The sequence below is a fragment of the Aethalodelphis obliquidens genome, unplaced genomic scaffold (assembly GCF_003676395.1).
Source record: "Aethalodelphis obliquidens isolate GAN/ISIS:26980383/991018 unplaced genomic scaffold, ASM367639v1 scaffold9, whole genome shotgun sequence".
NCBI lineage: Eukaryota > Metazoa > Chordata > Mammalia > Artiodactyla > Delphinidae > Aethalodelphis > Aethalodelphis obliquidens.
Window position 1 is genome coordinate 7,074,488 of NW_020837953.1, and position 27,331 is coordinate 7,101,818.

The 27,331-nt window shown below is 45.5% G+C and overlaps 1 protein-coding gene, 2 long non-coding RNA genes and 1 pseudogene across 4 annotated transcripts in view; 2 read left to right on the plus strand and 2 right to left on the minus strand.

Moving 5' to 3' along the window:
• Positions 1 to 1,435: 1,435 nt before the first annotated feature.
• LOC113621532 (uncharacterized) lies at positions 1,436 to 2,785 on the minus strand. The gene is made up of 2 exons (XR_003433213.1): positions 2,673 to 2,785; positions 1,436 to 1,611 (listed from the first exon to the last, which is right to left on the minus strand). It is a non-coding gene; the product is annotated as an uncharacterized LOC113621532 (long non-coding RNA).
• An 8,746-nt stretch (positions 2,786 to 11,531) lies between these two features.
• LOC113621531 (uncharacterized) lies at positions 11,532 to 12,475 on the plus strand. Its single transcript, XR_003433212.1, has 2 exons — positions 11,532 to 11,866; positions 12,088 to 12,475. It is a non-coding gene; the product is annotated as an uncharacterized LOC113621531 (long non-coding RNA).
• A 3,014-nt stretch (positions 12,476 to 15,489) lies between these two features.
• DHCR24 (24-dehydrocholesterol reductase) overlaps positions 15,490 to 27,331 on the plus strand; it is a 35,488-nt gene continuing 23,646 nt past the window's right edge. Inside the window, exons 1-2 of one of the 2 annotated variants that reach the window (XM_027108415.1) lie at positions 15,490 to 15,991; positions 20,542 to 20,697. In XM_027108415.1, the coding sequence (XP_026964216.1) occupies positions 15,761 to 15,991; positions 20,542 to 20,697 (387 nt within the window). In that variant the 5' untranslated portion in view covers positions 15,490 to 15,760. The remainder of the gene's footprint in view (positions 15,992 to 20,541; positions 20,698 to 27,331) is intronic. The other variant, XM_027108414.1, reaches the window with a different exon arrangement.
• Positions 17,919 to 18,994, minus strand: LOC113621530 (60S ribosomal protein L17 pseudogene; annotated as a pseudogene).

Below are 27,331 nucleotides of genomic sequence, written 5' to 3' on the forward strand. Positions count from 1 at the left end.
CTCCGAGGGCTGCGGGACAAAGGGAAGAGGTCGGAATTATTCAAAGTAAACACTTGGAGGAGGGCCCTGTGGGCCTGGGACCCAACCCCTGGGGAAGGGGGGCTGGTTGCTGGTGCTGGTGTCTGTGAGGATGTTCTGCAAGGACTGGGAAAACTGCAGATTGGATCCAGCTGCTGCTACAGGGAGGAACTGCTACTGCAATAGAAGCACTGCTGGGTTATGCTCACAGGGAGAGGATGGCAGACACCTCTGGAAGCAAATAGGAGAGAGCAAGTCCCTTCTTCGCCCTTCCCCTCCCCCACTCCAACTGATGGCTGAGCAGCCTTTCTCCCTCCCTCCCCGCCTCTGTCTCTCTCTTTCTCTCTCTGTCTCTCATGTCTTGAGCACATGCACAGATCCTAATGGAGGGCCAGTGGGCAAAGCAGAACAGTGTAGTTTGCAGAATCCCATCTCCAGTATCCAAAGCCAAGCGTAGAAAGACAGGGTTGGAGCTGAGAGGCGATAACTTAATAACTGACACACAGGATAGGAAAGGGTCTGGACTGGAAATCAACATTCCTGAACCTTCTCCTGTCCCCTTCCACTAACTTGCCATGTGGCTTGAAGTATGTTGCTTTACTCCAAGCTTTGGTTTCTTCTGCTGCAGAATGAGAGGGGTGCTCTGAACTCCTGCTTCTCAAACTGTGGTCCTCAGCCTAGAAGCTTTGGAATCCCTTGGGAGCTTGTTAGAAATGCAGACGTTCTGATCCCACCCCCACCTCCTGAATCAGAATCTGCATCTTGGCAAGATTCCCAGTGCACAGTCAAGTTTGAGAAGCAGTACTCAGAGTGCCCCTCCTAGCCAGGCCCAAGGCTGACAAGCATAGCAAGGCCAGGGACAAGACCCAGGCTCGCGGTCAGACAGGTCTGACTCGAATTCTGCCGTGGGAGCTGGCAAGTTGCTTAGCTTCTCTCAACTTCAATTTCCTCATCTTAAAAAAAAAAAAAAAAGAGAAGGATTTCATGAAACTCATGGGATCACAGTAAGGATGAGACAAGATGAAATATGCAAAGTCTCCAGACACCAGCAGGAGGGCCTCAAGAAGACTTTTATAGAATCTGTTACAGAATCAGTGTACCAGTGTGGGTCAGGACATCAGGACAGTCAGTCTTCCTGGGAGCAACACTGAAACCGGACCTCAATGAATTCACAGGACATGAACAGATTAACCACACTCCAAGGAGACTGGCATCTGAAGAGACTCCTTAAAAAGCCAGAAATGTCAAACATTTGTTCTCGTCTCTAGAATAAACAGTGTGCACCTAGGAACGCCTCGTATTTGTTGTGTGCTCTTGAAGTCATGATGACTCTTCTCCTGGCCTCAGTTCCCACATCTGTAAAATGGGATCATTTTGTAATTTTCCCATGGTGGACATTACTTATGTAATGAAAAGACATTTGCATAGTCGTTTATCTTTTAAAGAGTGACTCCAATGCTTCCAGCTTGGGGACTGTATTGGTTGTGCCACATTCCGGGATAGGGCCTTTGGGAGGTTAAACAGCAAGAACTTCAGGCATGCTGAGGTTGGCGTTCCCGCAGGACTCCAAGAGGAGATGTCCAGTAGCATTGCCTATACAGGATGAGAATGGGGTATGTTTGTATATGTGTGCCCGATATGTCTCACTCACTTCCTCACTGTACAAATGTGGTCACATCTTTGTTTTTCACATTAACTGCTCAAGCCCCCACCTGCCCTTCTTAACAGAAAGTCCAAAATCTCTCTGTTAAGAGACCTGTTTCCTTCCCAACTACCCAAGGACTCGGAGGATTGAAGTCCTTACGTCACTGTTGTAATGACTCACCACTGTCAGATGGTGTCACTGTTCAACACCACTCCAGCTGCAGCCCATAGAGGCCAACAACCCTCTCCTTCATTTCCCCAAACAGAAGAGCAGAGCTAAGCACAGCCCCGAACCAGCCCTCCCTGTCCCCCGGTGGATGCTCGTCCACCGGATGCCTGTGGCAAGCTGTCGGTTGAGGCTTTTGCCCTTTCCACCAGCTCCAGGACCAGGGACAAGCTCGTGCGGTCCACCTGCTGGGTGTCTCTACCTTCAGATCTCAAGGAGAAGGGGCTGAGGAGGGGGCCCTCTTCTCCCCAGCAGTGCTGGATTCTTATGTAAATTGGCCCACGTTCCCCTCCGATCCTCTGCTTATCCGAGCCTGAGTCCAGAGACCCTGCACAGAGCCAAGGTCAGTGCCAAGGCGTCTTGCTTGGGAACGGCATTTCTGTCTTCCCGGACACCTGGTGCCCAGAAAGGTTTGGGAGCCTCTGCGTACGGGTGAAGAGTGAGGTCACAGCAGGTCTGGGGTGTTGAGCACCAGGAGAGCCATGGGCCAAGGAGGGGTCCCTGAGCCCCACCAAGGCTGGGAAGAGGGAGGGAGGGGGCAGTGCCAGGTGGGAGGCTGAGCAGACTGGTGGAAAGAGGGCATGGGTCACAGGCCCGGGGGGACAGGGTTTCAAGGAGAGAGGACCAAGAGGGTAGGGAGGAGGCCTGAAGGGACCCTCTGGGTCAGGCAATTCTAAAGTCATGGGTGGTCTCGATGCAAGCGTTAGGAGCGGGTCACAGGAGCCTAAGTGAGGTTGCAGTGGGATTAGGAATCAGGAAATGGGCAGAAGTATGTGTAACTTACCCAAGGAGCATGTCTGTAAAGAGAAGCCAGAGTTGGGGTAGGGAGGGGGGCAGGTCCGGAGAAGGCTTTGCTATTACAGGGCGGTGCCTGTGAAGACAGCACACAGAAGGGGTAATTGACTTGACTGAGGGAGGAGAGAGAGGGATTGAGGGCAAATGTTCGGAGGAGACGGAGAGGAACAGGAAGGGTAGGTTGGCCCCATCTTGGGTCATCATGTGATACCAGCTTAAGGAACCTGCTTGTAGCCAGCAGGGAGCCATGGAGCTGGGAGAGCAGGGGCTGTGCTTGGAGAAGATCATGTGTCTGGATGTTTACTTCACATTTAACCAAGTTGGAGATCTCTGGGGTTGACGTTACGTTTTAAGCCAGCTTATCAAAGGAATACCAGTGATCTAATTAAGATATATATTTCTGAGAATGACTTCTCAACCCTATCATCTCCACAACAATCTGAGCCACATTTCTGTGCTGGTGAAGAAAGGCAGGACTTGACTTGGGCTAAGGTACTCATTCACTTGACCTTTATTACAAAGATAAAGTTGTCAGTTTCTTCTGGGGAATCAAAATGTTCTAATTAGATTAGATATGATGATGGTTGCACAACTCTGTAAATATACTAAAAAAACATTGAACTGTACACTTTAAACAGGCAAATTTTATCATATGTAAATTCTATCTCAGGAAAGCCATTAAAATTTTTTTCATACCCAACTAATGGGCAGCCGCCTATGAAGCACCATGCCAAGGGGAACGATAGGTTTTCCAACCTACGATGAAAGACTACTGTCTTCCTGGAGGCTCCAGCTCTCCCAAGCTGCCTACACATGTTGCTCTCTCCTACTGACATCTGCAGCCCAGCACTGCTAGGCTGGTGGAGCCCACGCTCCACCAGTCCACAGCCAGTGCTAGACTGAGTTTTCATTGCTGTGGACCAGAGCATGTTCTAATTATAGAACATCTGACCTTCCCCATGGCATCCCCACAGCCTAGCAGATTGTCTAACACATTATAAGTGCTCAGTAGATATTTATTGAATGGATGAAAGAATGGCATAGCTGGAAGGAGCATAAAGATTTCTTTTTAATATCACTAACTTTAGGGACAAGAGTACTGATGCTCAGAGAGGTTAAGTGAACGGACCCCTTAGCGAATAAGAGGCAGTGGGTTCAGTTCAACATGTCCTTAGTGAGTATCTGTCTATAAAGATTTATTCTGAGGACTGTGAGGGATACCCACACAATGAAGGTGAAGTCCTCGCTCTCCACAAATAGGGGATTTAAACTGCGTCATGCCCGTACAGGAGAAGGGAAGAGACGCTGCAAAAGTCCTTGAATCAGGCTCTGAGACGGAGCCGTATATTCGCCAGTCTCCTTCAGTCTCCGTAATTTTATTTTCCCCAATTTACAGATGAGGACATTTAATCTCAGGGACATGAGACACTAGAGGAAGATTCAAAATTTGAACACGGGTCTATCTGGTGGCAAAATCTAAGCTCCTTTCCTAACACTATTTTAATTCAAGAAATAAAGACCAAATGAGTTCAAACGAAGAAGTTGCCTGCATCTCTTGGAGATGAGAGAGTACTTGATTGAAAACTTTGACAGAAAGTCATGAGGTAGAGGGAGGGTAAGGAGATGGGTGGTCGTTTTGGATGGAGAAAATGCAGAAGGAACTTCATGTATGAAGAAAGGCCCATAAATCAGTTTAGCTGGAACTAGAGTCCATGTCAGGCAATAGTGGGGACAAGGGGGGAGTGGGAACTTAGGGCCATATCGTATGCAGACCCTTGAAAGCCAGGAAGAGAAACTTGGACTTACTTTGAAGGTAGTGTTTCAACAGGGAGATGGAGCTGGGCCTTGGGAAGAGTAACCTATCAGTGTATGCAGGTCAGCTTACGAAAGTGAGAAACTGGAGGGAGGGAATCAGGAATTGCTGAAATCATGCAGGGCCAGAAATAAATGGGTGTTCGGTGGAGTTGGAAAGGAGACAATGGTTTCTATTGCTATAATGTACACGTGTGTGGATGTGATCCATCTGTGCTATAATTATATAATTGCTGAGTACATCTACTCAGTAATAATAAGAGATAATTTACTGAGTCCTGGGCACTTTGCTAAGTGCTTTATAAGCACAAATTCATTTACTACTCATAGCAGGCTTAAATGGATGCTGTTATTATCCCCATTGTACAGATGAAGAAATTGAGGCTTAGAGAGACTAGGAAACACAGGCCAGCTCATATAATTAGCAACTGCAGAAAATGGAACTCAACCCAGGTTTGTCTGACTCCAGAGTCCACACTGTTACCCACCTGTTACATACTCTGTCCTCATGGCTACCTCTTCCTGGCTCCGCCTCCCCTAAAATAAGAAGATTTTGATGGAAATTTAAGGGCAATCTCATACAGTGGAAAGAACATGAGACCAGGAGTGCCACAGGTCTGAGTGTGGTGGAATCCTGGCTCAGCCGCTCACCAGCTGAGGGATATTGGGCAGTTACTTGACCTCTCTGAACTTACTCTTTCTGTAAAATGGAGATAAGAGACCAACTTCCCAGGGTTGTTGAGAACATTAACAATGAGGAGATATGGAATGTCCCTAGGCAGTGTGTGGCACATAGTATCAAGTGTTCAATAAATGGTGGTTGTTAATAATGAGAATAAAGAGGCCTTCACATGAGGGCAACCAGGCTAATGAGAGGACGAGAGATCGAGCCATGTGAGGACCACTGATGAGCAGTGGCTGTGCTCACCTTGAGAAGGGAGCTATAATCGTCACCTTCAAATGTAGACAGTGTGTTGTCAAGTGCCAGGAGACAGGGAAGAATCATTCTGGGTGGCTCAAGAGGGTAGAACTGGGACCATCAAGACCCGTCCAGGAGTTTCTAACCACCTGAGCTGACTCACATTGAAACAGGCTTCTTTGCGAGGTGGTTGGGATCCTGTCATTGGAGGGTTTCCAGAGAGCATATGTGCCATCCATCTAGAAGGGATGCTTTGGGGGACATCCCTAGCTGTCCAGTGGTTAAGACTCCATGCTCCCAATGCAGGGGGCACAGGTTCAATCCCTGGTCAGGGAACTAAGATCCTGCATGCCACAAGGCACAGCCAAAGGAAAAAAAAAAAATAGAAGGGATGCTTTGCAACCGTGGTTCTTCTCAAACTTGGGTGTGTCAGCATCACATGGAGGGCTTGTGAAAGTACAGATTGCTGGGCCTGCTTCCACAATTTTTGCTTCACTAGGCCTGGGGTGGGACCCGAGAATGTGCATCTGTAACCAGTTCCCAGGGGTGCTACTGCTGGTCTGGGCCCACGCTTGGAGAACCTCCACTCGAGAAAGCAGTAGTTTCTAAATCCCAGGCCCATTTGTTCGGTACATAGCAACACTTCCAGAAGGTGCAGCAAAGTCAGAAAAGTCATGAAATGCGGCAAGTGTTTTGCAATGCCAAATGTGTTCAATTTGAATGACTGCCCTTTATTCTGAGCATGTGACTTTCCTACTTTCTCCGACGTTAAAATTTCCTTCCTTTCGTGGAAAGATGATAACAGATGGTGGTTCTCTCGTTAGTTTCTTGGTTTCTTTACATGGCAAAATAACAAGCTGGCAGCCCTGACATGGTCTTCAATTTTTTAAAACATCTTTTTGGTCCATGTACTTCTAAAATTGAGGACATGCTGCTCCTGGGCATGTAAGAGTTTAGACTGAGTTTCTCTAAGAGATGCCGTCCAAAGTTAAGCTCAGGGGTCTTTTAAAAAGGCATTACACACCTCTTTGCCTGGCTGAACTGCTTACTTGGAATATATGTGATCTTTTATTGATGATTCAAGGTATTATTATGCACATCTATTACTGTAAAGAGCTGTCAAACCCACAAACATGCCCTCAGGGAGGCTACTTAGAAAAGGACAGTTTGTCTCTCATTAAACCACCCAGACTCCTTTCCAGTTGTGAGTAGCAATCCTTCTGCCTCTGCAGTTCACTCTCACCCCATCCACTGTTGTCTATTCTTCCACCCATCGCCCACAGCATGTCAGGCCGCCGAGCTTATTAAATCAGTGGTTTCATTTTACACATTTTTAAGTCAGTAGTCTGTGACTTTGGGACTGTTTATCTCTGCCAAGGAATGAGGCCATAGGCCCAGTACATGATCAAAGAGATTTGCCCCTTTCTTCTGGGAAACGATGACAGATAATATTCACTGGAATTTGCCACCTGCCAGGACTTCTCTAGAGTGGATAAGTAACTTGCCCAAGGTTAATATATGGAGGAGTCAGGATTCAGATCAGAACTACGGGAATGAAATTGGTACAGCTAACCTCTTCTCCACCTGCCTTCAGGGGTGTTTGCAATGCTGAGCAGCTGGAGGTCTGAACACTGAATAAATGAAGGTTCATAGATGTTATTGTTTGTATGTGATGCTTAGTCGTTGATCAATTTTTAAGGGATGTACTGATTTTGTTGGGAGAAATTGGAATTATTCTGATTTCAAGAATCAAGATGGAGAACAGGTTAACTTCAGGACACTGGCCCTGTGCGGGCACTGGGCACTGGGCAACTAGGAGACAGCTCTTTTGTCCCCAGGAGCTCACAGCACGGCTGCAAGAGAGGAAAGCAGGACTGGGTACGGGAAGGGAGGAGCAGGAGACTGCCATTTTTGTGAAAAAACCTCTTACTGTGCTTTGGCCTGTTGAACTATATGCTTGTGACCTTTGCTGAAGTTGAACAAAGCCCGGACCCATACCACTTGTGTGTGCCTGGTTCATGATAGCTTTCTTAGGAGGTCAATGCCCAGCATCTTATTCTCTTTGTCCAGCTCCCTAACCTCTCCAAACACTGACATATCAAGGACACATCAATGCCTACATTACAGTGTTGTTTTGAAGGTTATATTAAGATGATGGATGAGTCATGCCTGGTACAACAGGTGCTCAATTCTTCTCCTTATGATGATGATGCCAGAAAAATTTCCCTTCCTTTTAAGTATTCTGCATAATTGGACCGCTCATGAGGTATTTAGCATATTCTACTTTGTACTGTTACACTGTATTTAATTGTATTATGATAGTGTATTTAAATGTAGAGCATTGAGAATTGTGCCTGACAAAGAATCATGTTCCATAAATATTAGCTGCTGTGATTATTATGATTGGCATTGCTTTTTCTGCATATATATCTTACATACCACACTATGACCCATGGGACAGAGGTCCTGTTGGATGTATCCATCTTTGCCCTCCCAACCTGTTGCCGGCAGTGATAGGCACACAGTAGGCATTTGACCAATATTTTTGGAATGGACTATGGCCTATCTTATATAGTTATGAATATGCATATGACATTCCCAGAATTTCACTAACAGTTGTGTTTGTCTCTCGGTTGTATAGTACTCACATTCTGCCTTACTTTATAGTTAGCTTTTGTCATGTCTCCCCATCAATCCATGATCTCAAGGACCGTGTCTCTATAACCTAAGACCCAGTTCAGTTTGCTGTATGGAGTTAAAGGTGGATACACAGAAAAGCGTCTATATGAAATAAATGAAACTTAAGCTTCAGGGACCCTCACTTACCGGAGCACCTCCTGAATCCCTGGTTAATGAGTGTCCTCAATTCAAAAAGTAGAGATTATTCACTGCATGAGAAAATTCGAAATGCTTTGAAGACTTACAGCTCATAATTGAAAGAAACTTAATAGAGATTTTTCCGAATTTGATAACGATCCGAAAAAATTTGCCATGACATTGACAATAGTTACTTATATACCAAAACGTTTCCAAACTATCAATGATAAAAAGCAAATGTTGATCAGCCATGTTGGAAGAAGGACTGAATTATCATTTTATTCTCTCTGCTTATAAAATGATATTATAAAATTGTTTTCACATGAAGAAATGATAAAAGAGAATTGAGGCCCAAAAATATAAGAAAAAAGTATTAGACAGGTGTATCCAGCAGTTTAATAAAAATTTTATTTTTCTAGATTTTGTGATATTTGTGGTACCTGTCATCTTAAAATGTATAATTTGTGATTTTTTTCTCATTCTAAATAAGTAATCACAATGATGCTTCATAATTTTGTGGTCTTTTCCTTAAAAAGAGCATCCTGAATTGTATAAAACTTAGACTCTGGGAATTCCTTGGTGGTCCAGTGGTTAGTATTCCACGCATTCACTGCAGAGGGGGTGGGTTCGGCCCTCGTCGGGGAGTTAAGATCTTGAGAGCTCATGTCACAGCCAAAACAAACAAACAAGCTTAGACACCATAAAACCTGGAAATATCCTTGTTGATACACGTTGCTTGTTAAAATAATAATATGACTGTATTACTCTGAAATTTTTAATGTTTTTTCTGGCCCCCAAATGAAGTCCAGAATCATTACCGTGGCCTAGCTCCTGCCTGTCTCCTCCACTCTTCTCCTTGTTCCTTAAGCTCCAGCCACACGGGACTTCTTCCTGTGGGTCCTCCCAGGCCCAGAGTCTTCCTTCCAGGAGGCTATTTCCTCCATCTTGACCAAGTCTCACCCCCAGTCGTTGCCCGGATGATGCCTGTTCACTTTTCAGGTTTCCCAGGCAAACTGTCCCTTCTCCCCCAGATAAGATCTTGTTAAAATGAAGATTCTGATTCTGTAGGTAGGGGGTGGAGCTAAGATTCTGCATTTCTACCAAGTTCCCCGGGTGAATCAGGCACTGCCAGTCCAAGGACCACATTTTGAGTAAGAGGCACTGGACCTCATGAAGTCCCTTGCTTTACTACCCTATGTTCCTCTACTGTGCAACTTGTGTACTGTGTTCAAAAACATGATAATGAAAATTCACTGGAACTTTGCCCATCATAACAAAACTTTGAAAATAAATGTCCTTCAATAGAGGACTGATTGAATAAATTAAGCCACACACATATACCCCCGTACACACACATACAAACACACACTGGAATACAAGGAAACCATTAAAAATGACTATAGCCAGGCTTCCCTGGTGGCGCAGTGGTTGAGAGTCCGCCTGCCGATGGAGGGGACACGGGTTCGTGCCCCGGTCCGGGAAGATCCCACATGCCGCGGAGCGGCTGGGCCCGTGAGCCATGGCCGCTGAGCCTGTGCGTCCGGAGCCTGTGCTCCGCAACGGGAGAGGCCACAACAGTGAGAGGACCACGTAATGCAAACAAACAAACAAAAAAAGCCTATAGCCTATGGTTCAGTTTTTATAAAGCAAACTGTAAAGCTCATGTTGAGTTGATCTTGTTTGGGAAATTATGTACATATATGTACATGGGCCCAGAGGTATGTCTAGGAGGATGTTCACGAATATGGGAACTTTAGTTGTCTCTGGATGATGAACCATTTGAGGTGATTTTTTACTTTCTTTTCTGGCTTTTTTTGTGTAGTTTGAATTGTTTAGAAGAATATACCCCACATTTCAAAAGGAATAAAGCTATTTTTACACAAAATATAATAAGTTATAGTATTATTAATCTGCTTTTTAAAAATATTGCTCCTTCTAAAACAGCCATGCCTTTAAAATAGCCACGACAAATTAGTAAGGGCTAATTTGCTAGATTGATTCATTAACGTCTTGGAAAGAAGACAACAGTGCCCTAAAGGCAAAGGATCAGAAAATGGACTCCGATGGCTTGTCCACTACTTACCCCAATGATGTCCAGTTATCATTTCTTTGCCCCAGACCCAACGACCATAGACTCACTCTCTCAGTCAGTATAACAGAATATTGTAGAGTGGGGAGCTTAAACAACAGACATTTATTTCTCACAGTTCTGGAGGCTGGAAGTCTGAGATCAGGGTGCCAACACGGTAGGGTGCTTGGTGAGGGCCTTCCTCTTGGTCCACAGGTGGCTGTCTTCTCACTGCACCCTCACATGGCAGAGAGAAAGAGCTCTGGTCCTATCACCTCCTTATAGGGGCACTAATCGCACCATGATTAGCTCTTCCCTCATGACCTCATCTAACCCCAATTACCTCCCAAAGCCCTCATCTCCTAATACCATCACATTGGGGATTAGGGTTTCAACTTATGAATCCGAGGGGACACAAACACGCAGTCCATAGCGCTCATCTTTTCTCCGACTCTGCCCCCAACCTATCACTTTACAGTTGGTCCTCCATGTGTGCAGTTCTGCATCCACAGATTCAACCCCCTGGGAATCAGGTGATACTGTAGTATGTATCTAGTGAAAGAAATCCACACATAAGTGGACTCGTGCAGTTCAAACCCATGTTGTTCAAGGGTCAACTGTATAGACATACATATATATATAAAATGTATACAACTCTTCATGTGCTTCCATAGTACCCTATAATTCCTTATCATAGTACTTAACACATTGATTCATAATTGCCTATTCATTTGTCCAGATCCCACACAATGATCTGTCAGGACAATGATCGTGTCTAGTTCACTACTGTATCCCCAGTACCTTGCACGATTCCTGCACATCAATAATCACTGAAGAATGCAGACACGGTTAATTTCCATCTAAAATTGATTCCCCTTCTCCTTCAGGATGTTGCTGTATCTGATGGAGCCCCTGGAACCGTGGCCACTCTGGCCATTATCAGGGAAGCTGACCCAGGAAAGACAGAATAAGCAGAAGACAGGAAGAACCGGGTCTTTCAAGAAGTCATTGAGGGGCTTCCCTGGTGGCGCAGTGGTCAAGATCTGCCTGCTAATGCAGGGGACACGGGTTCGAGCCCTGGTCCAGGAAGATCCCACATGCTGTGGAGCAACTAAGCCCGTGCGCCACAACTACTGAGCCCGTGAGCCACAACTACTGAAGCCCACATGCCTAGAGCCTGTGCTCTGCAACAAGAGAAGCCACCACAATGAGAAGCCTACACACTGCAACAAAGAGTAGCCCCTGCTGGCCGCAACTAGAGAAAAGCCCTCGTGCAGCAATGAAGACCCAACGCAGCCAAAAATAAATTAAAAAAAAAAAAATTCATTGAGCTAATGACTTAACCAACTCTGGGTCAAACTACACTCAGACTTCTGGCTATATGAGAGAATAAACACCCTTATTGTTGCTGCTGTTTGAGTTATAAAGCATCACCAGTGAGAGGTTGAGGGAACAAATGAATGAATGACTCTGACCACGAGCATAAGAAAGCCAGCTCCCCTAGAATGGAGTTAACGTCTTGTCCTGGAGACTTCAAAAACTGCTTACTGTTTTTAAGATACACAAGGTGGGCTTCCCTGGTGGCGCAGTGGTTGGGAGTCCGCCTGCCGATGCAGGGGATGCGAGTTCGTGCCCCGATCTGGGAGGATCCCACATGCCGCGGAGCGGCTGGGCCCGTTGAGACATGGCCGCTGAGCCTGCGTGTCCGGAGCCTGTACTCCGCAATGGGAAAGGCCACAACAGTGAGAGGCCCACATACCGCAAAAAAAAAAAAAAAAGATACACAAGGTGATAAGACAACAAAGTCTTGATTATCTGGAAGTTAGCTTATTATGGTTTTCCAGATAAACTGGGCTTTTAGGCAAAAGCTGCACTTTGCAAGGGAAAAGAATCTCTTATTAGGGCTTCATTTAAAAACAAAGAATATTCTTAGAGATGTTTCAGAGTCAATACACATTCAGTCCAATCTCCTAAATGTTAGCACGTGTAGTCATAACTTGGAGACCTGTTAAAAAGCTGACTCCTGGGCCTCACCTGGGGAGATTCTGATTCAGTGGGATGTGGTGGGGTCCTGGAATCTGCATTTTAGCCAGCAATCAGATGTGGATGGTCTCAGACCACACTTCAAGAAACCCTATTCTTTTTTTTTAATAAATTTATTTATTTTATTTATTTATTTTTTTGGCTGAGCTGGGTCTCTGTTGCTGCACACGGGCTTTCTCTAGTTGTGGCGAGCGGGGGCTACTCTTCATCGCTGCGCATGGGCTTCTCATTGCGGCGGCTTCTCTTGTTGTGGAGCACGGGCTCTGGGCACGCGGGCTTGAGTAGCTGTGGCACACGGGCTCAGTAGTTGTGGCACACGGGCTCAGTAGTTGTGGCACACGGGCTCAGTAGTTGTGGCACACGGGCTCAGTAGTTGTGGCTCACAGGCCTAGTTGCTCCGCGGCATGTGGGATCTTCCCAGACCAGGGCTCGAACCCGTATCCCCTGCATTGGCAGGCGGATTCTAAACCACTGCACCACCAAGGAAGCCCAAGAAACCCTATTGTAAAGCTTGCACTTCGTATCTCTAGAACCTAACCACAAGATATGGTGTTTCACACAATAATCAAGGGAGCAGATTCAAGTGATGGAAAGATCCAGAAAATGGGAGCCATATCTGGGCTTCTCTATTCACCAGAATAAGACGCTGATCAGGCAAGTCTCTCAAGCTCGCTCTGTCTGAATGACCCCATTTATTAAAAACAACGCAGATTAATAGTTCTCTGTATTGCCACCCCTCAGACTGGTTGTGAAGACCAGATGATCTCAGTAGCTGTACTGTACAAATATAATAAAATGCTCTTTGTTAGGACTCTGGTGTTTACTGAGCTCCTTAATAAGTAAAATTATTTGTGTTCCTTAGGCTCTATTCATTAAGCAAGAAATGGGGACTCACATTTTAGAAAGATTGTTTCATGGTCAAACTGTAAAAGGGATTTTGCTTAATTTCCAGTTAACCTGAGTACTTGTTAACCAGAACATCCTATTCCTAAGCATTCTAACTAGGTTTTTATGTAAATAATATACATTTATTAACAGTAATTCATGAGTAGACTCCCTATCAAAGGGAGCTTCCTTGACTTGTGCAAAAATTAATGGGCCCAACAACCCACAGAATTGGAGAAAATATTTGCAAATCATGTATCTGATAAGGGATAATATCCAGAGTACACAGAGAACACCTAAAACTCAACAACAACAACAAAAAGCCCCAATTCAAAAATAGGCAAAGGATTTCAACAGACATTTCTCCAAAGAAGATAGAGCTATGGCCAAAAAGCACATGAAAAGACGTTCAACATCATTAATCAACAGGTAAATGCAAATCAAAACTACAGTGAGATACCACCTTACAACCATTAGGACGACTACTGTCAAAAAATCAAAATAGAAAGCAACAAGTACTGGTGCAGCCACTGTGGGGCAATATGGCAACTCAAAAATTAAACACAGAATTACCATACAATCCAGCAATTCCACTTCTGGGTATATGCCAAAAGAATTAAAAGGGTCTCCGAAAGATATTGGTACACCCATGTTTATAGCAGAATTATTCACGATAGCTAAAACATAGAAGCCACTCAAGGGTCCATGGATGGATAAGCAAAATGTGGTACATAAAATGGAATATTATTCAGACTTAAAAAGGAAAAGTAATCAATATCAAAATTATTAATGAGGTATTCTGCGTTCTCTTTTTTGCACTGTCTTTGAAATCCGGTGTGTGTTTTACACCTAAAGTATGTCTCAGTTTGGACTAGCCACATACCGGTAGCTAGAAGCTATTGTGTAAGAGAGTACAAGTCTAGACAATTCATTTTTGAAGCCTAATGCAAACAGCCTCTATTTTGACTTTTACGTTTACTTGAATATTTGAGCCTCTGTCTACATTCTTCCTTCATTCACTGGTCAGCAAACACTGGCGTGCCCACTATGCACCTAGCATTATGCTAGAAACTAGAAATACAAAAGTGGACATTTTATCCTAAAGCTCAGTCTGTGAGGGTGAGAGACACACAGAGATGATTATGAATAATGTAAAAGAATCATGACATAGACACCCTCTATTTTATGAGCACTTGAAAGGAGAAGGAAGTACCATCAATGTAGTTTTAGAGGTGTCCCTGAGTTGACTTCAAGGACCTGTAATGTTAGCTCTATGAAAAGGATGGGAAAGGGCATTCCAGAGGTGTCAGCTTGAGCAAAGGCCTGAAATGAGAGATAGTGGGACCCCAGGAACGTCCAAAGAGTGCCTGTTAGGGCAGAGACGAAAGAGAGGAAAGTGTGGAGGCAAGCAAGGCCACTGAAGGGCCTGGTAAGTCATGTTTGGCTTCTAAAATAAAAAAATCTACACTTCCTAAAATTTCATAAGAAGTAACTGTCTCTCTACAGGATTGCGGTGGAATGCAAATGACACTGGATTTAAGCTTTTGCTGCTAACAGTCACAGCAGCTCCTCTGGACTGGCTGCTCCTTGTGGGCTGGGCCGTCTGCTTTGCTCACCACCCTGTCCCAGGGCCTGCAACGCTGCCTGGCAGAGCGGGAACTATAAGTTTACAGAGCCGGTACCTTCCTTCAGTCCTTTCCCCCAGTCCTCCCCTCCCCCTCAGTATAGCGGGAGAGGGGGAAGAGCGCCAACCCTAGCCTACGCTTCTTAAGTCCTCGGGAGTTCAGAGGCAGGCCTTCACCCTTCTAGGATGTTTCCTCGTCTATAAAACGGGCTCACAACTACCCGCCGCTGGACTGTTGCGTAACTCAAATGAATTTACAGAAAGCGCCTCGAAAAATGAAAAGGTGCATCTCGTGGCCATGAGGGCATAGAGTGACACGACCTGTGGAGGTCGAGGCCAGGTTTCCACCCTCCCTGGCCGGTACGGGCATTCTCGGCCAAGCTGCAGGGTGACGGACCCAAGGCGTGGGGCGCCCCGACCCGACCCCCCGGGAGGTAACCGAACGCATGACCGCTTAACGCGCCTCACGAGAAGGCGCCACCTAAGGAGAAGGGGAGGAGGTTGCAGCCGCGCCCCTCAGCGGCGGGGCGACTCGTCAGTCCCCAGGGCCGGGAAACCTGAATCCCGGAGCCGCAGAGCGCCGTAGACCCCACCAGCGCCAGGGTCCCCGGCCACCCCCTCCCAGCGTGTCTGAGAGGAGAAGAGGGTGGAGCGGCCTGACTCCCGCAGCCAATAAAAGCAGCAGGTTCCTGGTCCGATCCCCGGCGCGGCTCGCCATTGGTCACCACCCGGGTCTCGGCCCACCGAACCTTTGCGACCCGAGCCAATCGCGAGGCGGCGAGGTGTCCTGGGGCTCGCGGGGAGCGGGCCGCGGGCAGCAGCGAGCGCAGGCCGGCGAAGAGCGGGTGGCGGTGACCAGCGGCGCGAGCCGGCATCCCCTCCCCCGCGCGGTGAGCCGCCGGCTCCACCATGGAGCCCGCCGTGTCGCTGGCAGTGTGCGCTCTGCTCTTCCTGCTCTGGGTCCGCGTGAAGGGGCTGGAGTTCGTGCTCATCCACCAGCGCTGGGTGTTCGTGTGCCTCTTCCTCCTGCCGCTCTCGCTCATCTTCGACATCTACTACTATGTGCGCGCCTGGGTGGTGTTCAAGCTCAGCAGCGCGCCGCGGCTGCACGAGCAGCGCGTGCGGGACATCCAGAAGCAGGTGAGCGGAGCCGGGTGGGGCGGGAGCCAGGCGCGAAGTGGTGCGCGGCGCAGGGGAGCCAGGGCTTCACGGAGGAGGTGGCGTCTGAGCGGGATTTGAACTAAACAAAAATGTAACTGGGGGGAGGGGTGCTTCCGGAGAGGGAACGGAGTAAGCAAAAGAGTAGAACAGAGCATTGCTCCGACATTTATGGAGTGCCTACTATGTGCAGAGTACGTACGGGGATCTGCAGGGATGTAAAGAATCATAAGAGAGGGTAGGAGAGCCATGCTCAAGTAGCTCTCACCCGGCCCAATCGATTTCAGAGGAGAAGGGGGTCTTCAGGAAGGTTCACCTGGCGCTGGAGACTGGGAAGCAGGGGGAGTGATTGGGGGAAAGTGTGAGCATAGGAGAAGAGAGGCAGAAGGTTGGAAAGTCAGTTTGGAACTAGGTTGGGGAGGGCCCTTCAGTTTGGAGTTTACTCCTTAGCAAGAAGGAGCTTTCCGCCTTCTTGTAATAGAGGACTAAAGTGAGAAGGTAGCCCCACACCAGGGTGGGGAGCCTCACAGACCCTGCGCCAGGCGCTCACTCTTGACAAGGCAGTGCCCACCTCCCAGTAACTCTATACGTCCTCCCCTGTGTCAGCACCCACAGAACCCCTGCCCCTGCTGCCGCTCACAGCCGCGCCTCCTCCCTCATGGCCACAGCTGGCATGGGCATCAGGCCTGGGCATCAGGCCTGGGCAGTTTCTTGGCTCCCTCTGCCCCTCCTTATGTTCCTCTCTTACTGGCGTCAGGTTGCAAAGAGCTTCTGTTTCCTGCTGCCACCCTCGCCACAGGTGTAGCAGCCTCCATGTTCTGTTTGCTGCTGGCTGGGTTCTGCCTCCAACAGCATGAAGATGGATGCGGAGAGCCATCCCTGTGAGGGATAGACCTTGGGCCAGGTGGGAGCAGGCAACATCTGGAAGCGCTTTACTCAGGCTGCCATGGGTTGCGCTGGTCACAGTCACAGCTCCAGAGCCCAGCCTACCCTCTGTCCCAAATGCACCCTGTTGCCTAGTTCTTTCTATGTGTTCAGATTTTTGATTTACCTGCTTGTCTGCCCCATCAGAGTGTGAGCTCCTTGAAGGCAGAGACTGCTATCTGACTCCCCTCTATCCCATGGGCCCTGGCCCAAAGCAGCACAGTGAGTGCTTAGGAACCTAAGCTAAACCAAAGGGCTCACTAGGGACAGGAAGATGAGGGGCCTTGCCAGACTGGCCCGCTGCTGAGGACCTGCCCTGTGCCACACCCCATGCCATTGATGACCATTATTTCTCATCCTCACAGCAACACTTTTTTTTTTTTTTAACTTAGGTCTTTTTTTTTTTAACTTTTGTTTGCTTTTTTTTTTTTTTTGCGGTACGCGGGCCTCTCACTGTTGTGGCCTCTCCCGTTGCGGAGCACAGGCTCCAGACGCGCAGGCTCAGCGGCCATGGCTCACGGGCCCAGTCACTCCGCGGCATGTGGGATCTTCCTGAATCGGGGCACGAACCCGCGTCCCCTGCATCGGCAGGCGGACTCTCAACCACTGCGCCACCAGGGAAGCCCTGCATTTTTTTGTGTGTGGCATTTATTCCCAAGCCATAAGTTTTTTTGTTGTTGTTTTGTTTTGTTTAATTAATTAATGAATTTTTGGCTGCATTGGGTCTCCATTGCCGCACGCAGGCTTTTCTCTAGTTGCGGTGTGCGGGGGCTCTCATTGTGGTGGCTTCTCTTGTTGTGGAGCACGGGCTCTAGGTGCGCGGGCTTCAGTTGTTGTGGCACATGGGCTCAGTAGTTGTGGTGTGTGGGCTCAGTAGTTGTGGCTCATGGGCTCTAAAGCGCAGGCTCAGTAGTTGTGGTGCATGGGCTTAGTTGCTCCGCAGCATGTGGGATCTTCCCGGACCAGGGCTCGAACCCATGTATCCTGCATTGGCAGGTGGATTCTTAACCACTGTGCCACCAGGGAAGTTCGTAGGCCATAAGTTTTTATTTCTTCAGTTTCTTCTGGAATATATTTTTCTTCCGTGCAACCTCCTCTTCTGGTTTAGTAACAATCTGCTCTTTTTCGGTAAAGATCATCTCAGTGTGGCAGGGAGAGCTCATGTATGGGTTGATCTGACCATGAGCTCTGTTAAGTCCTGTGCCGCATCTTGGGGGCTTTATTCACTTGGATGTGCTCAATGACCAGAGAATCTGCGTTTAAGCCCTTAAGTTCAGCATGACTGTCTGCATTTTTGAGCACGTGCTGTCAAAATTCAGCACTCCTTCTGGGCCACTGACCCCGCGTCCAGCCCCACTGTTCGGCCTGGGCACACCTACTAACTCCACCGTTGTAACAACGGAATGGCACACATTGCTTCTGTAAAGTGGTATCCGTCAGATACTTGGTGGCTTTTCGGTTATGCATACCCTTAACGGCCTGGACAGTTTCACCAGTGTTCTTAAAGTGAACACGAAGATTCGAACCTCTTGATTTGCATGATTTTGTGGGGTTTTCTGGGTCAAGTGAAAACCAAATCATTTTTAGAGGTCACCTCAGGCAGCTTACCAGAAAACGACCACCCTGGTAGGTCTTGTACCTGTTCTACAGGTGGGAGATATTGAGGTTCAAACTGTCAGTCATGTTCCCAAGATGATATAGCTAGTAAATGGGTCTGGAACTCAGGTCAGCTTGATTTCAGAGCCTGAACTGTGACATTTCTTCTCTCCCAGCCCATTTCATTCCACCCTGGAGGTCTGGTTCCGTTGACTCACACCTGGAATGTGATAATAGCTACCTGACCAGTTGCCTGTTCCCTGGGCCCTCCCCACCTCTCCTTGGCCTGCCCTTAGTCATAAGGGCAACACTCCACAGGATTGCCTCCCTGCCCGAAGTCTTGGTTGGCTCGGGTCAGGATCCAACCCAACCAATGTTTCAGGCTTGATGGTCTCCACATTCACTTCATGCCCCACTGCCCCCCTTCCCATTCCAGGCTGCATGCAGCTCTCCCAATCCATCCTCCACACCTCTGATCTTGTATTAAGTCCTGGGACTGCAGAGTCAGGCAGGGGCAAGGTCTGCCTGGTCATCCCTTTACCCCCTGCTCACAGGAATCCCTTCCTCAGTAACACCCCTCTGCGCGAACACCTCTGCTTCACGTGGCACCCTGGCCTCTCCAGTCACAGAACAGTTCTTCCCCACGTTGAACCGTTTGCCTGACCAGCTTCAATCCAGCTTCTTCCAAGGACTCTTGGTTGCAAGTGATAGAAAACCAACTCCAACTGCCTTGAGCAAAAAGGGACTTCGTTGACCCAGGTCTTGAAAAGTCCAGGAGTAAAAGTGGCTCAGACATCACCGGATCCAGGATTCCTCTCCAGCTGCCATCCCTTGTCTCTGCTTTCCTCTGAGTTGACTTTACTCTCAGGGAGGCCGTCTCCCTGCGGAGGCCCCCTCCCTGCGGAGGCCCCAGCAGTTTCTGGCTTACATCCAACCAGCCTAGCAAACCCAAGTGAAGTGAGAGGGCCTCTCCCAGCGTCGGTCTTAACTGGCTTCACTTGGATCACAGACCCATCCCTGAACCAGTCACTGTGGCCAGGGGGATAGAATCAGACCTCAGTCATGTGCCCACCTCCTGGGGCAGGAGGGGAATCAGCTTCACCTGGACCAAAGGAAGATGGGAGTGTTACAAGCAGATGAAGAGGACATGGGTGGTCGCAGGTCACAGCAACAGATATCCACCTCCCTGCCCTTGTCCATCAGCAGGAAGGGCATGCTTCCTCCCATGTTCCTGATGGGCTTGTCATTTCCTGGGCCATTTCTTCTCTGTACTTTGTGCTCTGGTCACTTACAGAAGGGTTTTGCAAAAGTTCTTCCTTCCATTGGCTTGGTGGGCCTCCCCTGCCTGTCCTCTCCCCCTGCTAGTGATGCATGAGTTAACATGCGCAAATGCTTGGAACAGGGCTTGGCACCTAATAAGCCTCAGTAAATGTTAGCTGTTACTCTGTTGACTATTAATTTAAGCCCATTTATCCTTCCAGGCCTAACGTTAGTTAGTTCTGATGGTGAATCTGGGCTCTGCCCTTCAGTGGTTGTGTGACCTTGGACAAGTTATTTTGCCTCTCATTTTCTTCGTCTGCAAAAGGAGGCAGGTCATCCCAACCACCTGGGGTTGTTGTGAGAATTAAGTGAGACAAGATACAGCAGTGCTTGGTACAATGATGGCAGCTAGTAAATAGTTATCATTTGTGCGGTTGTTATTACTACCATTACGAAACCTGTCCTGAACTTTGCAGTGAGAATAAATGTTTTCAAAGTGCTCTGATCCTGTTCTCTTGCTCTTTTTTCATTCTGCTTTGTGATGTGGCAGCACTTTGGCTTTTCTGTCGGCCTCACTAGCCGGGGAGAGTCCAGAGGATAGGGCCAGTGGGTGTTTCATCATTCCGCTCCTCCTGGTACCTGGAAGGATTCAGGGCCTCGGTAAATTCCCAGCTCCCTCTCCTGAAAGCAAGGCTGTGAGCTGCCCAGGGGATCTCTGGCAGGCCCAGCTCAGCCTCTTCTCATGTCTGCAGGTGCGGGAATGGAAGGAGCAGGGCAGCAAGACCTTCATGTGTACAGGGCGCCCTGGCTGGCTCACCGTCTCACTGCGGGTTGGGAAGTACAAGAAGACACACAAAAACATCATGATCAACCTGATGGACATTCTGGAGGTGGACACCAAGAAACAGGTGAGAGTGGCATGGTTCCCTGGCTCTGGGAGTGGGTGGGGCACTGCCCCTGGTGCAGATGACTCACGGGGAGATGATTTTAGCCAAAGGCGTCTCAAAGTGGACGGGACCAAGGCCCTTGGTCATCACAGAAGGCTCTGGCCACCATTGCCATCCTCTAGAGCCTCACAGCTTTGGAAGAGAATGGTCATAGCCCCATCTCACAGGTGGGCAAAGTGAGAGCTCAGGGGGATTCTTTGATTATCTGCAGTTCTACAGGAAGACAGGGATGGGGAAATCATGGGCAAAAATGAGAGACAAAAATGAACCTATTTACCTCTTCCCAGTAAGGAAGCATGCTGGCAAAAATTGGGCTGTGGAGGTGGCTCAGAGGGTGGGCCTCATTCCAAGCTTTCTGGGGACCCACTTGTTAATAGCCTGAGATGTGTGCATACTCTTTGGCCTATCTCGTATTTCTACTTCTTGAAACCGGGCTCAAGGAAAAGGGAAATAAACTTAAATCAAAAACAACTCAGAGAGAGAGATTGTATCACGGCTTTGTTTTTAATCAAAGACAACACAATATCGAATAGTAGTGAGTTGTTAAATATGGTATATCCATGTCATGGCATTTTGTTGTGACACCTTGGCCAAGTTGCTTAATTTCCCTGTGCCTTTTTTCCCTTAACAGCTTTCTTGACATATACTTGACGTACAATAAACTGCACGTAAAATGTACAATTGGTAATAAATTTTGACATGTGTATGCACCTGTGAAACCATTACCACAATCAAGACAATGAACCATCACCCCAAAAGTTTCTTCATGCCACTTCGTAATCCCTCCCTCAGGCTCCTCCCTGCCTCTTTTCCCCACATCCCTAAGCAGATAATGACCTGCTTTTCATCACTATAGATGGGTTTGTATTTAGAGTTTTATATAAATAGAATCATGCATTATGTACTCTCTTTCATTTTGTCTGGCTTCTTTCACTCAGCGTAATTATTCTGAGATTCATCCATGTTGAAGCATGTATCAGAAGTACATTCTGTTTTTATATATATTATGTATATATATTATATATATCAATCACAGTTTGTTTATTCTTTCACTTATTGATGGATGTTTGGGTTGTTTCCAGTTTGGGGCTGTTACAAGTAAAGTGGCAAGGAGCATTTGTATATAGTCATTGGGTGGACATATGCTTTTGTTTCTTTTGGGTAAATACTCGGCGGTGGAATAGCTGGGTCATATGGTAGGTGTATGGTTAACTTTTTAAAAACTGCAAAAGTATTTTCCGAGTAGCATTTTACATTCCCGCAGGTATTCCAGTTGTTCCACGTCATCGTAAACTTGGTATGGTTAGTCTTAATTTTAGCCATTCAGTTGGTGTATAGTAGGTATCTCAGTGTGGTTTTAACTTGCATTTTCCTAATGACTAATGAATGATATTGGGCATCTTTTCATGTGCGTATTGGCCCTTTGTATATCTTTGGTGAAGTGCTTGTTCCAGTCTTTTGCTAAAAGTTTTTAATTGGGTTGTTTGTTTTCTTACTGGAAACAAGACCTTCATCATATATACAATTTGTAAATATTTTCTCCCACGCTTTGGCTTGTCTTTTGAAAACCAGAAAATTTTAATTTTGATGAAGTCGGATTTAATAATTTCTTTTATAGCTTGTGCTTTTGACATTTTATTTAAGAAATCTTGCCCTACTCCATGTCACAAAGGTTTTCTCTTCTGTTTTCTTCCAGCAGTATTATATTTTTCAGGGTTTACATTTAGAACTATGATCCATTTTGAGTTAATTTTTGCATATGATGTGAGATATGGGTCCCCCCAAATTTTTTTTCCACGTGGATTTCCAATTGTCCCAGCCTGTTTTGTTGAAAACACAATCCTTTCTCGACTGAATTGCCTTTGCACCTTTGTTGAAATCAGTTGTCCGTAAACACAGGTCTGTTTCTGGACTCTGCTGTTCTATTGATCTGTTCGCCCATCTGTATGCCAAGAACACACTGTCTTGATTACTGTAGCTTTATAATAATGTCCAAAAGAATGAGTTGGGAAGTATTCCTTCCTTTTCACTTTTCTGAAGGAGTCTGTATAGAATTTGTATTATTTCTGTAATAATTAGTGGAATTAACCAGTGAAGCCATCTGGGCCTGGAGTTCTGTTTGTGAGCAAGTTTTTAACTGCAAGTTAATTTTTTTTAATAGATACAGGGCTCCTCAATTTATTTGTTTCTCCTCAGTGAACTTTGGCAGTTTGTGTTTCTAAAGGTATTTGTCCATTTCACTAAGTTGTATAATTGATTGACATAAAGTTATTCATAATATTCCCTTACTGTCCTGTGAACATCTGTAGAATCTGTAGTGATGTCATATCTTTCATTCCTGATTCTGGTCATTTTGTGTATGCTTTCTTTTCTTCCTGAGCAGTCTGGCTAGAGGTTAATCAGTTTTACTGATCTCAGAGAACCAGCTTTTGGTTTCATTGATTGTTCTCTCTTTCTGTTTGTTTGTTTTCTGTTTCATTGACTTCTGTTTGATTTTTGTTAATTTCTTTCTTTTGCTGACTTTGGGTTTAATTTTACTCTTCTTTGTTTAGTTTTTTAAGGTGTCAGCAGAGGCCATTGACTTAGACCTTTCTTTTTTTTTTTTTTTAATATAGATGTTTAGTGCTATAAATTTCCACCTAAGCACGGTTTTAGAGCCATCTGCAAATCTGATATCTTACCTTTTCATTTTCATTCAGTTCAGACTACTTTCTGGTTTCCTTTTTGATACCTGCTTTGACCCAGAGGTCTTTTAGAAGTATGTTATTTAGTTTCCAAATATTTGGGATTTTCCAGAGATCTTTCTGTTACTGATTTCTAATTTAATTTAGTTGTTGTCAGAAAACATACTTTATATGATTAGAATGCTTTTCAACTTATTGAGACATACCTTATGGCTCAGAATATGGTCTACTTCGTAAGTGTTCCTTGTGCCTTTTTAAAAAAAAATGTGTATTCTGCTGTTTTGGGGTGATGTGTACTGTAAGTGTCAATTAGGTCGAATTGGTTGATAGTGTTGTTCAAGTCTTCTATATTCTTATGAATTTTCTCTTTACTTATTCCATCAATTCTTGAAAGGGGGATATTGAAATCTGCCTGTGATTGTAGATTTGTTTATATCTCTTGCACATCTTTCAGTTTTTGCTTCATGTAATTTGAAGCTCTGTTATTAGGTATATAAATGTTTGGGATTTTTATGTCCTGTTGATTAATTGATCTCTTTTTTTTTTAAATAAATTTATTTATTTTTGGCTGCATTGGGTCTTCATTGCTGCGCGTGGGTTTTCTCTAGTTACGGTGAGCAGGGGCTACTCTGTTGCGGTGCGTGGGCTTCTCATTGTGGTGGCTTCTCTTGTTGCGGAGCACAGGCTCTAGGCTTGCGGGCTTCAGTAGTTGCGGCGTGCAAGCTCTAGAGCGCATGCTCAGTAGTTGTGGCACACAGGCTTAGTTGCTCCGCAGCATGTGGGATCTTCCTGGACCAGGGCTCGAACCCATGTCCCCTGCATTGGCAGGCGGATTCTTAACCACTGTGCCACCAGGGACGCCCAATTGATCTCTTTATCATTGTGAAATGACCTTTTTAAAAAATTTATTTTATTGAAGTATAGTTGATTTACAATGTTGTGTTAATTTCTGCTGTACAGCAAAGTGATTCAGTTATACATATATATATTCTTTTTCATATTCTTTTCCATTATGGTTTATCACAGGATATTGACTATAGTTCCCTGTGCTATACAGTAGGACTTGTTGTTTATCCATCCTATGTATAATAGTTTGCATCTGCTAATCCCAAACTCCCAATCTTTCCCTCCCCCACCCCACCTCCCCCTTGGCAACCACAAGTCTGTTCTTTATGTTTGTGAATCTGTTTGTTTCGTAGACATGTTCATTTGTGTCGTAGTTTAGATTCCACATATAACTGATATCATATGGTATTTGTCTTTCTCTCTCTGACTTACTTCACTTAGTATGATAATCTCTAGGTCCATCCATGTTGCTGCAAATGGCATTATTTCATTCTTTTTTATGGCTGAGTAATATTCCAATGTATATATATACCACATCTTCTTTATCCATTCATCGTCAGTGGACATTTAGGTTGTTTCTATGTCTTGACTATTGTAAATAGTGCTGCTATGAACATAGGGGTGCATGTATCTGTGAAATGACCTTTTCTATTACTAGTTATATTCTTTGCCCAGAAATCTACTTTGTCTGATATTAATGAAGCCACTCCAGCATTTTTTGACTAAGTGGTGACATGGTGTATCTTTTTCCATCATTTTCCTTTTTTTTTGCGGTACGTGGACCTCTCACTGTTGTGGCCTCTCCCATTCCGGAGCACAGGCTCCGGACACGCAGGCTCAGAGGCCATGGCTCACGGGCCCAGCTGCTCCACGGCATGTGGGATCTTCCCGGACCGGGGCACAAACCCGTATCCCCTGCATTGGCAGGCAGACTCTCAACCACTGTGCCACCAGGGAAGCCCCATCATTTTCCTTTTAATCTATTTGTATCTTTATAGTTAAAGTGTTTCTTGTAGGCAGCATATAATTAGGTCTTGCTTTTTTATCCAATCTGACAATTTCTGCCTTTTAATTCAGATTTAAGACCGTTTACATTTAATGTTATTATTGACACGGTTTGGTTTAAATTTGTTGCCTTGCTCTTTGTTTTCTATTTGTCTCATTTGTTCTTTGTTCCTTTTTTCTTTTTTTCTGTCTGCTTTTGGATTACTGAATAATTTTTATGATTCTGTCTTAGCTCTTTTGTTGACTTACTAGCTATAAGCCTTTGTTTTGTTATTTTAGCAGTTGTTTTAGGATTTATGGTATACACTTTCCTTGTCACACTCTACCTTCAAGTGATGGTATCCCATTTCATGTACAGTATAAGAATCTTAGAATAATATGCTTCCATTTCTCTTCTTTCCACCTTTGTGCTGTTGCTATCCTCCTTTTGCTTTTATATATGTTATAAACCCCACACTACTAGTTATCTTTTAAAGAAATTTAAATAATAAGAAAAATCTTATATACTTACCCATATAGTTACCATTTCTTCATTCCATTTTGTAAATTTGTATTTCCATCTGTTTCATTTTCCTTCTGCCTGAAGAACCTCCTTTGACATTTCTTATATGGTGATTTTGCTGGTGATGAATCTTTCAGCTGTTGTATGTCTGAAATAATTTATTTGTCTTCATTTCTTTTCCAACTTGTGTTGTGGTAAGATACACATAACAATTACCATCTTAACCACTTTTAAGTGTGCAGTTCAGTGGTATTAAATATATTCACCTTGTCATTCAGCCATCACCACCACCCATCCCCATGACTCTTTTCTTCTTGTAAAACTGAAACTCTATATCCATTAAACAATAACTCCCCATTCTCCCCTCCCCCCAGACCCTGGCAACCATATTCTACTATCTGTTTCTATGATGTTAACCACTCTAAGTAACTCATGTAAATGGAATCATACAGTATTTGTCTTTTTGTGACTGGCTTATTTGACTTAGCATAATGTCTTCAAGGTTCATCCATGTTGTAGCATATTGCAGAATTTTCTTCCTATTTAAGGCTGAATAAGATTCCATTGTATGTACATACCACATTTTGCTTATCCACTCATTCATCCATGGACACTTGGGCTGCTTCTATGTTTTAGCCATTGTGAATAATGCTGCTATGAACATGGGTGTACACATAGCATTTCAAGATGCTGCTTTCAATTATTTTGGGTATATACCCAGAAGTGGAATTGCTGGATCACATGGTAGTTTTAATTTTTTGAGGAACAGCCATACTGTTTTGCATAGTGGCTGCACCATTTTAACATCCCCACCAACAGTGCACAAGGGTTTTAATTTTTCCAAATCCTCACCAACACTTGTTATTTTCTGGTTTTGTTTTGTTTTTAATAATAGCCATCCTAATGGGTATGAGGTTGCCTTCATTTTTTTTTTTTTTAATTTTTTGTATTTTAATCATATAGAGATTTTACAACATCTTTTATTCTTTTATTATTATTATAATTTTTTATTTATTATTATTTTCTTTTGCGGTCCACGGACCTCTCACTGTTGTGGCCTCTCCTGTTGCAGAGCACAGGCTCCGGACGTGCAGGCTCAGCGGCCATGGCTCACCGGCCCAGCCGCTCTGTGGCATGTGGGATCTTCCCGGACCGGGGCACGAACCCGTGTCCCCTGCATCGGTAGGCGGACTCTCAACCTCTGTGCCACCAGGGAAGCCCTGCCTTCATTTTTGAAAGATATTTTCAGTGGTCATGGAACTCCAGGTTGACAGTTTTTTTCCTTCAGTACTTTAAAGATGCTCCAGTGTCTTTTTTTTTTTTAATAAATTTATTTATTTATTTTATTTTTGGCTGCGTCGAGTCTTTGTTGCTGCGTGCGGGCTTTCTCTAGTTGCGAGCAGGGGCTACTCTTCGTTGCAGTACGAGGGCTTCTCATTGTGGTGGCTTCTCTTGTTGCGGAGCACGGGCTCTAGGTGCGTGGGCTTCAGTAGTTGTGGTACACAGGCTCAGTAGTTGTGGCTCCTGGGCTCTAGAGCGCAGGCTCAGTAGTTGTGGT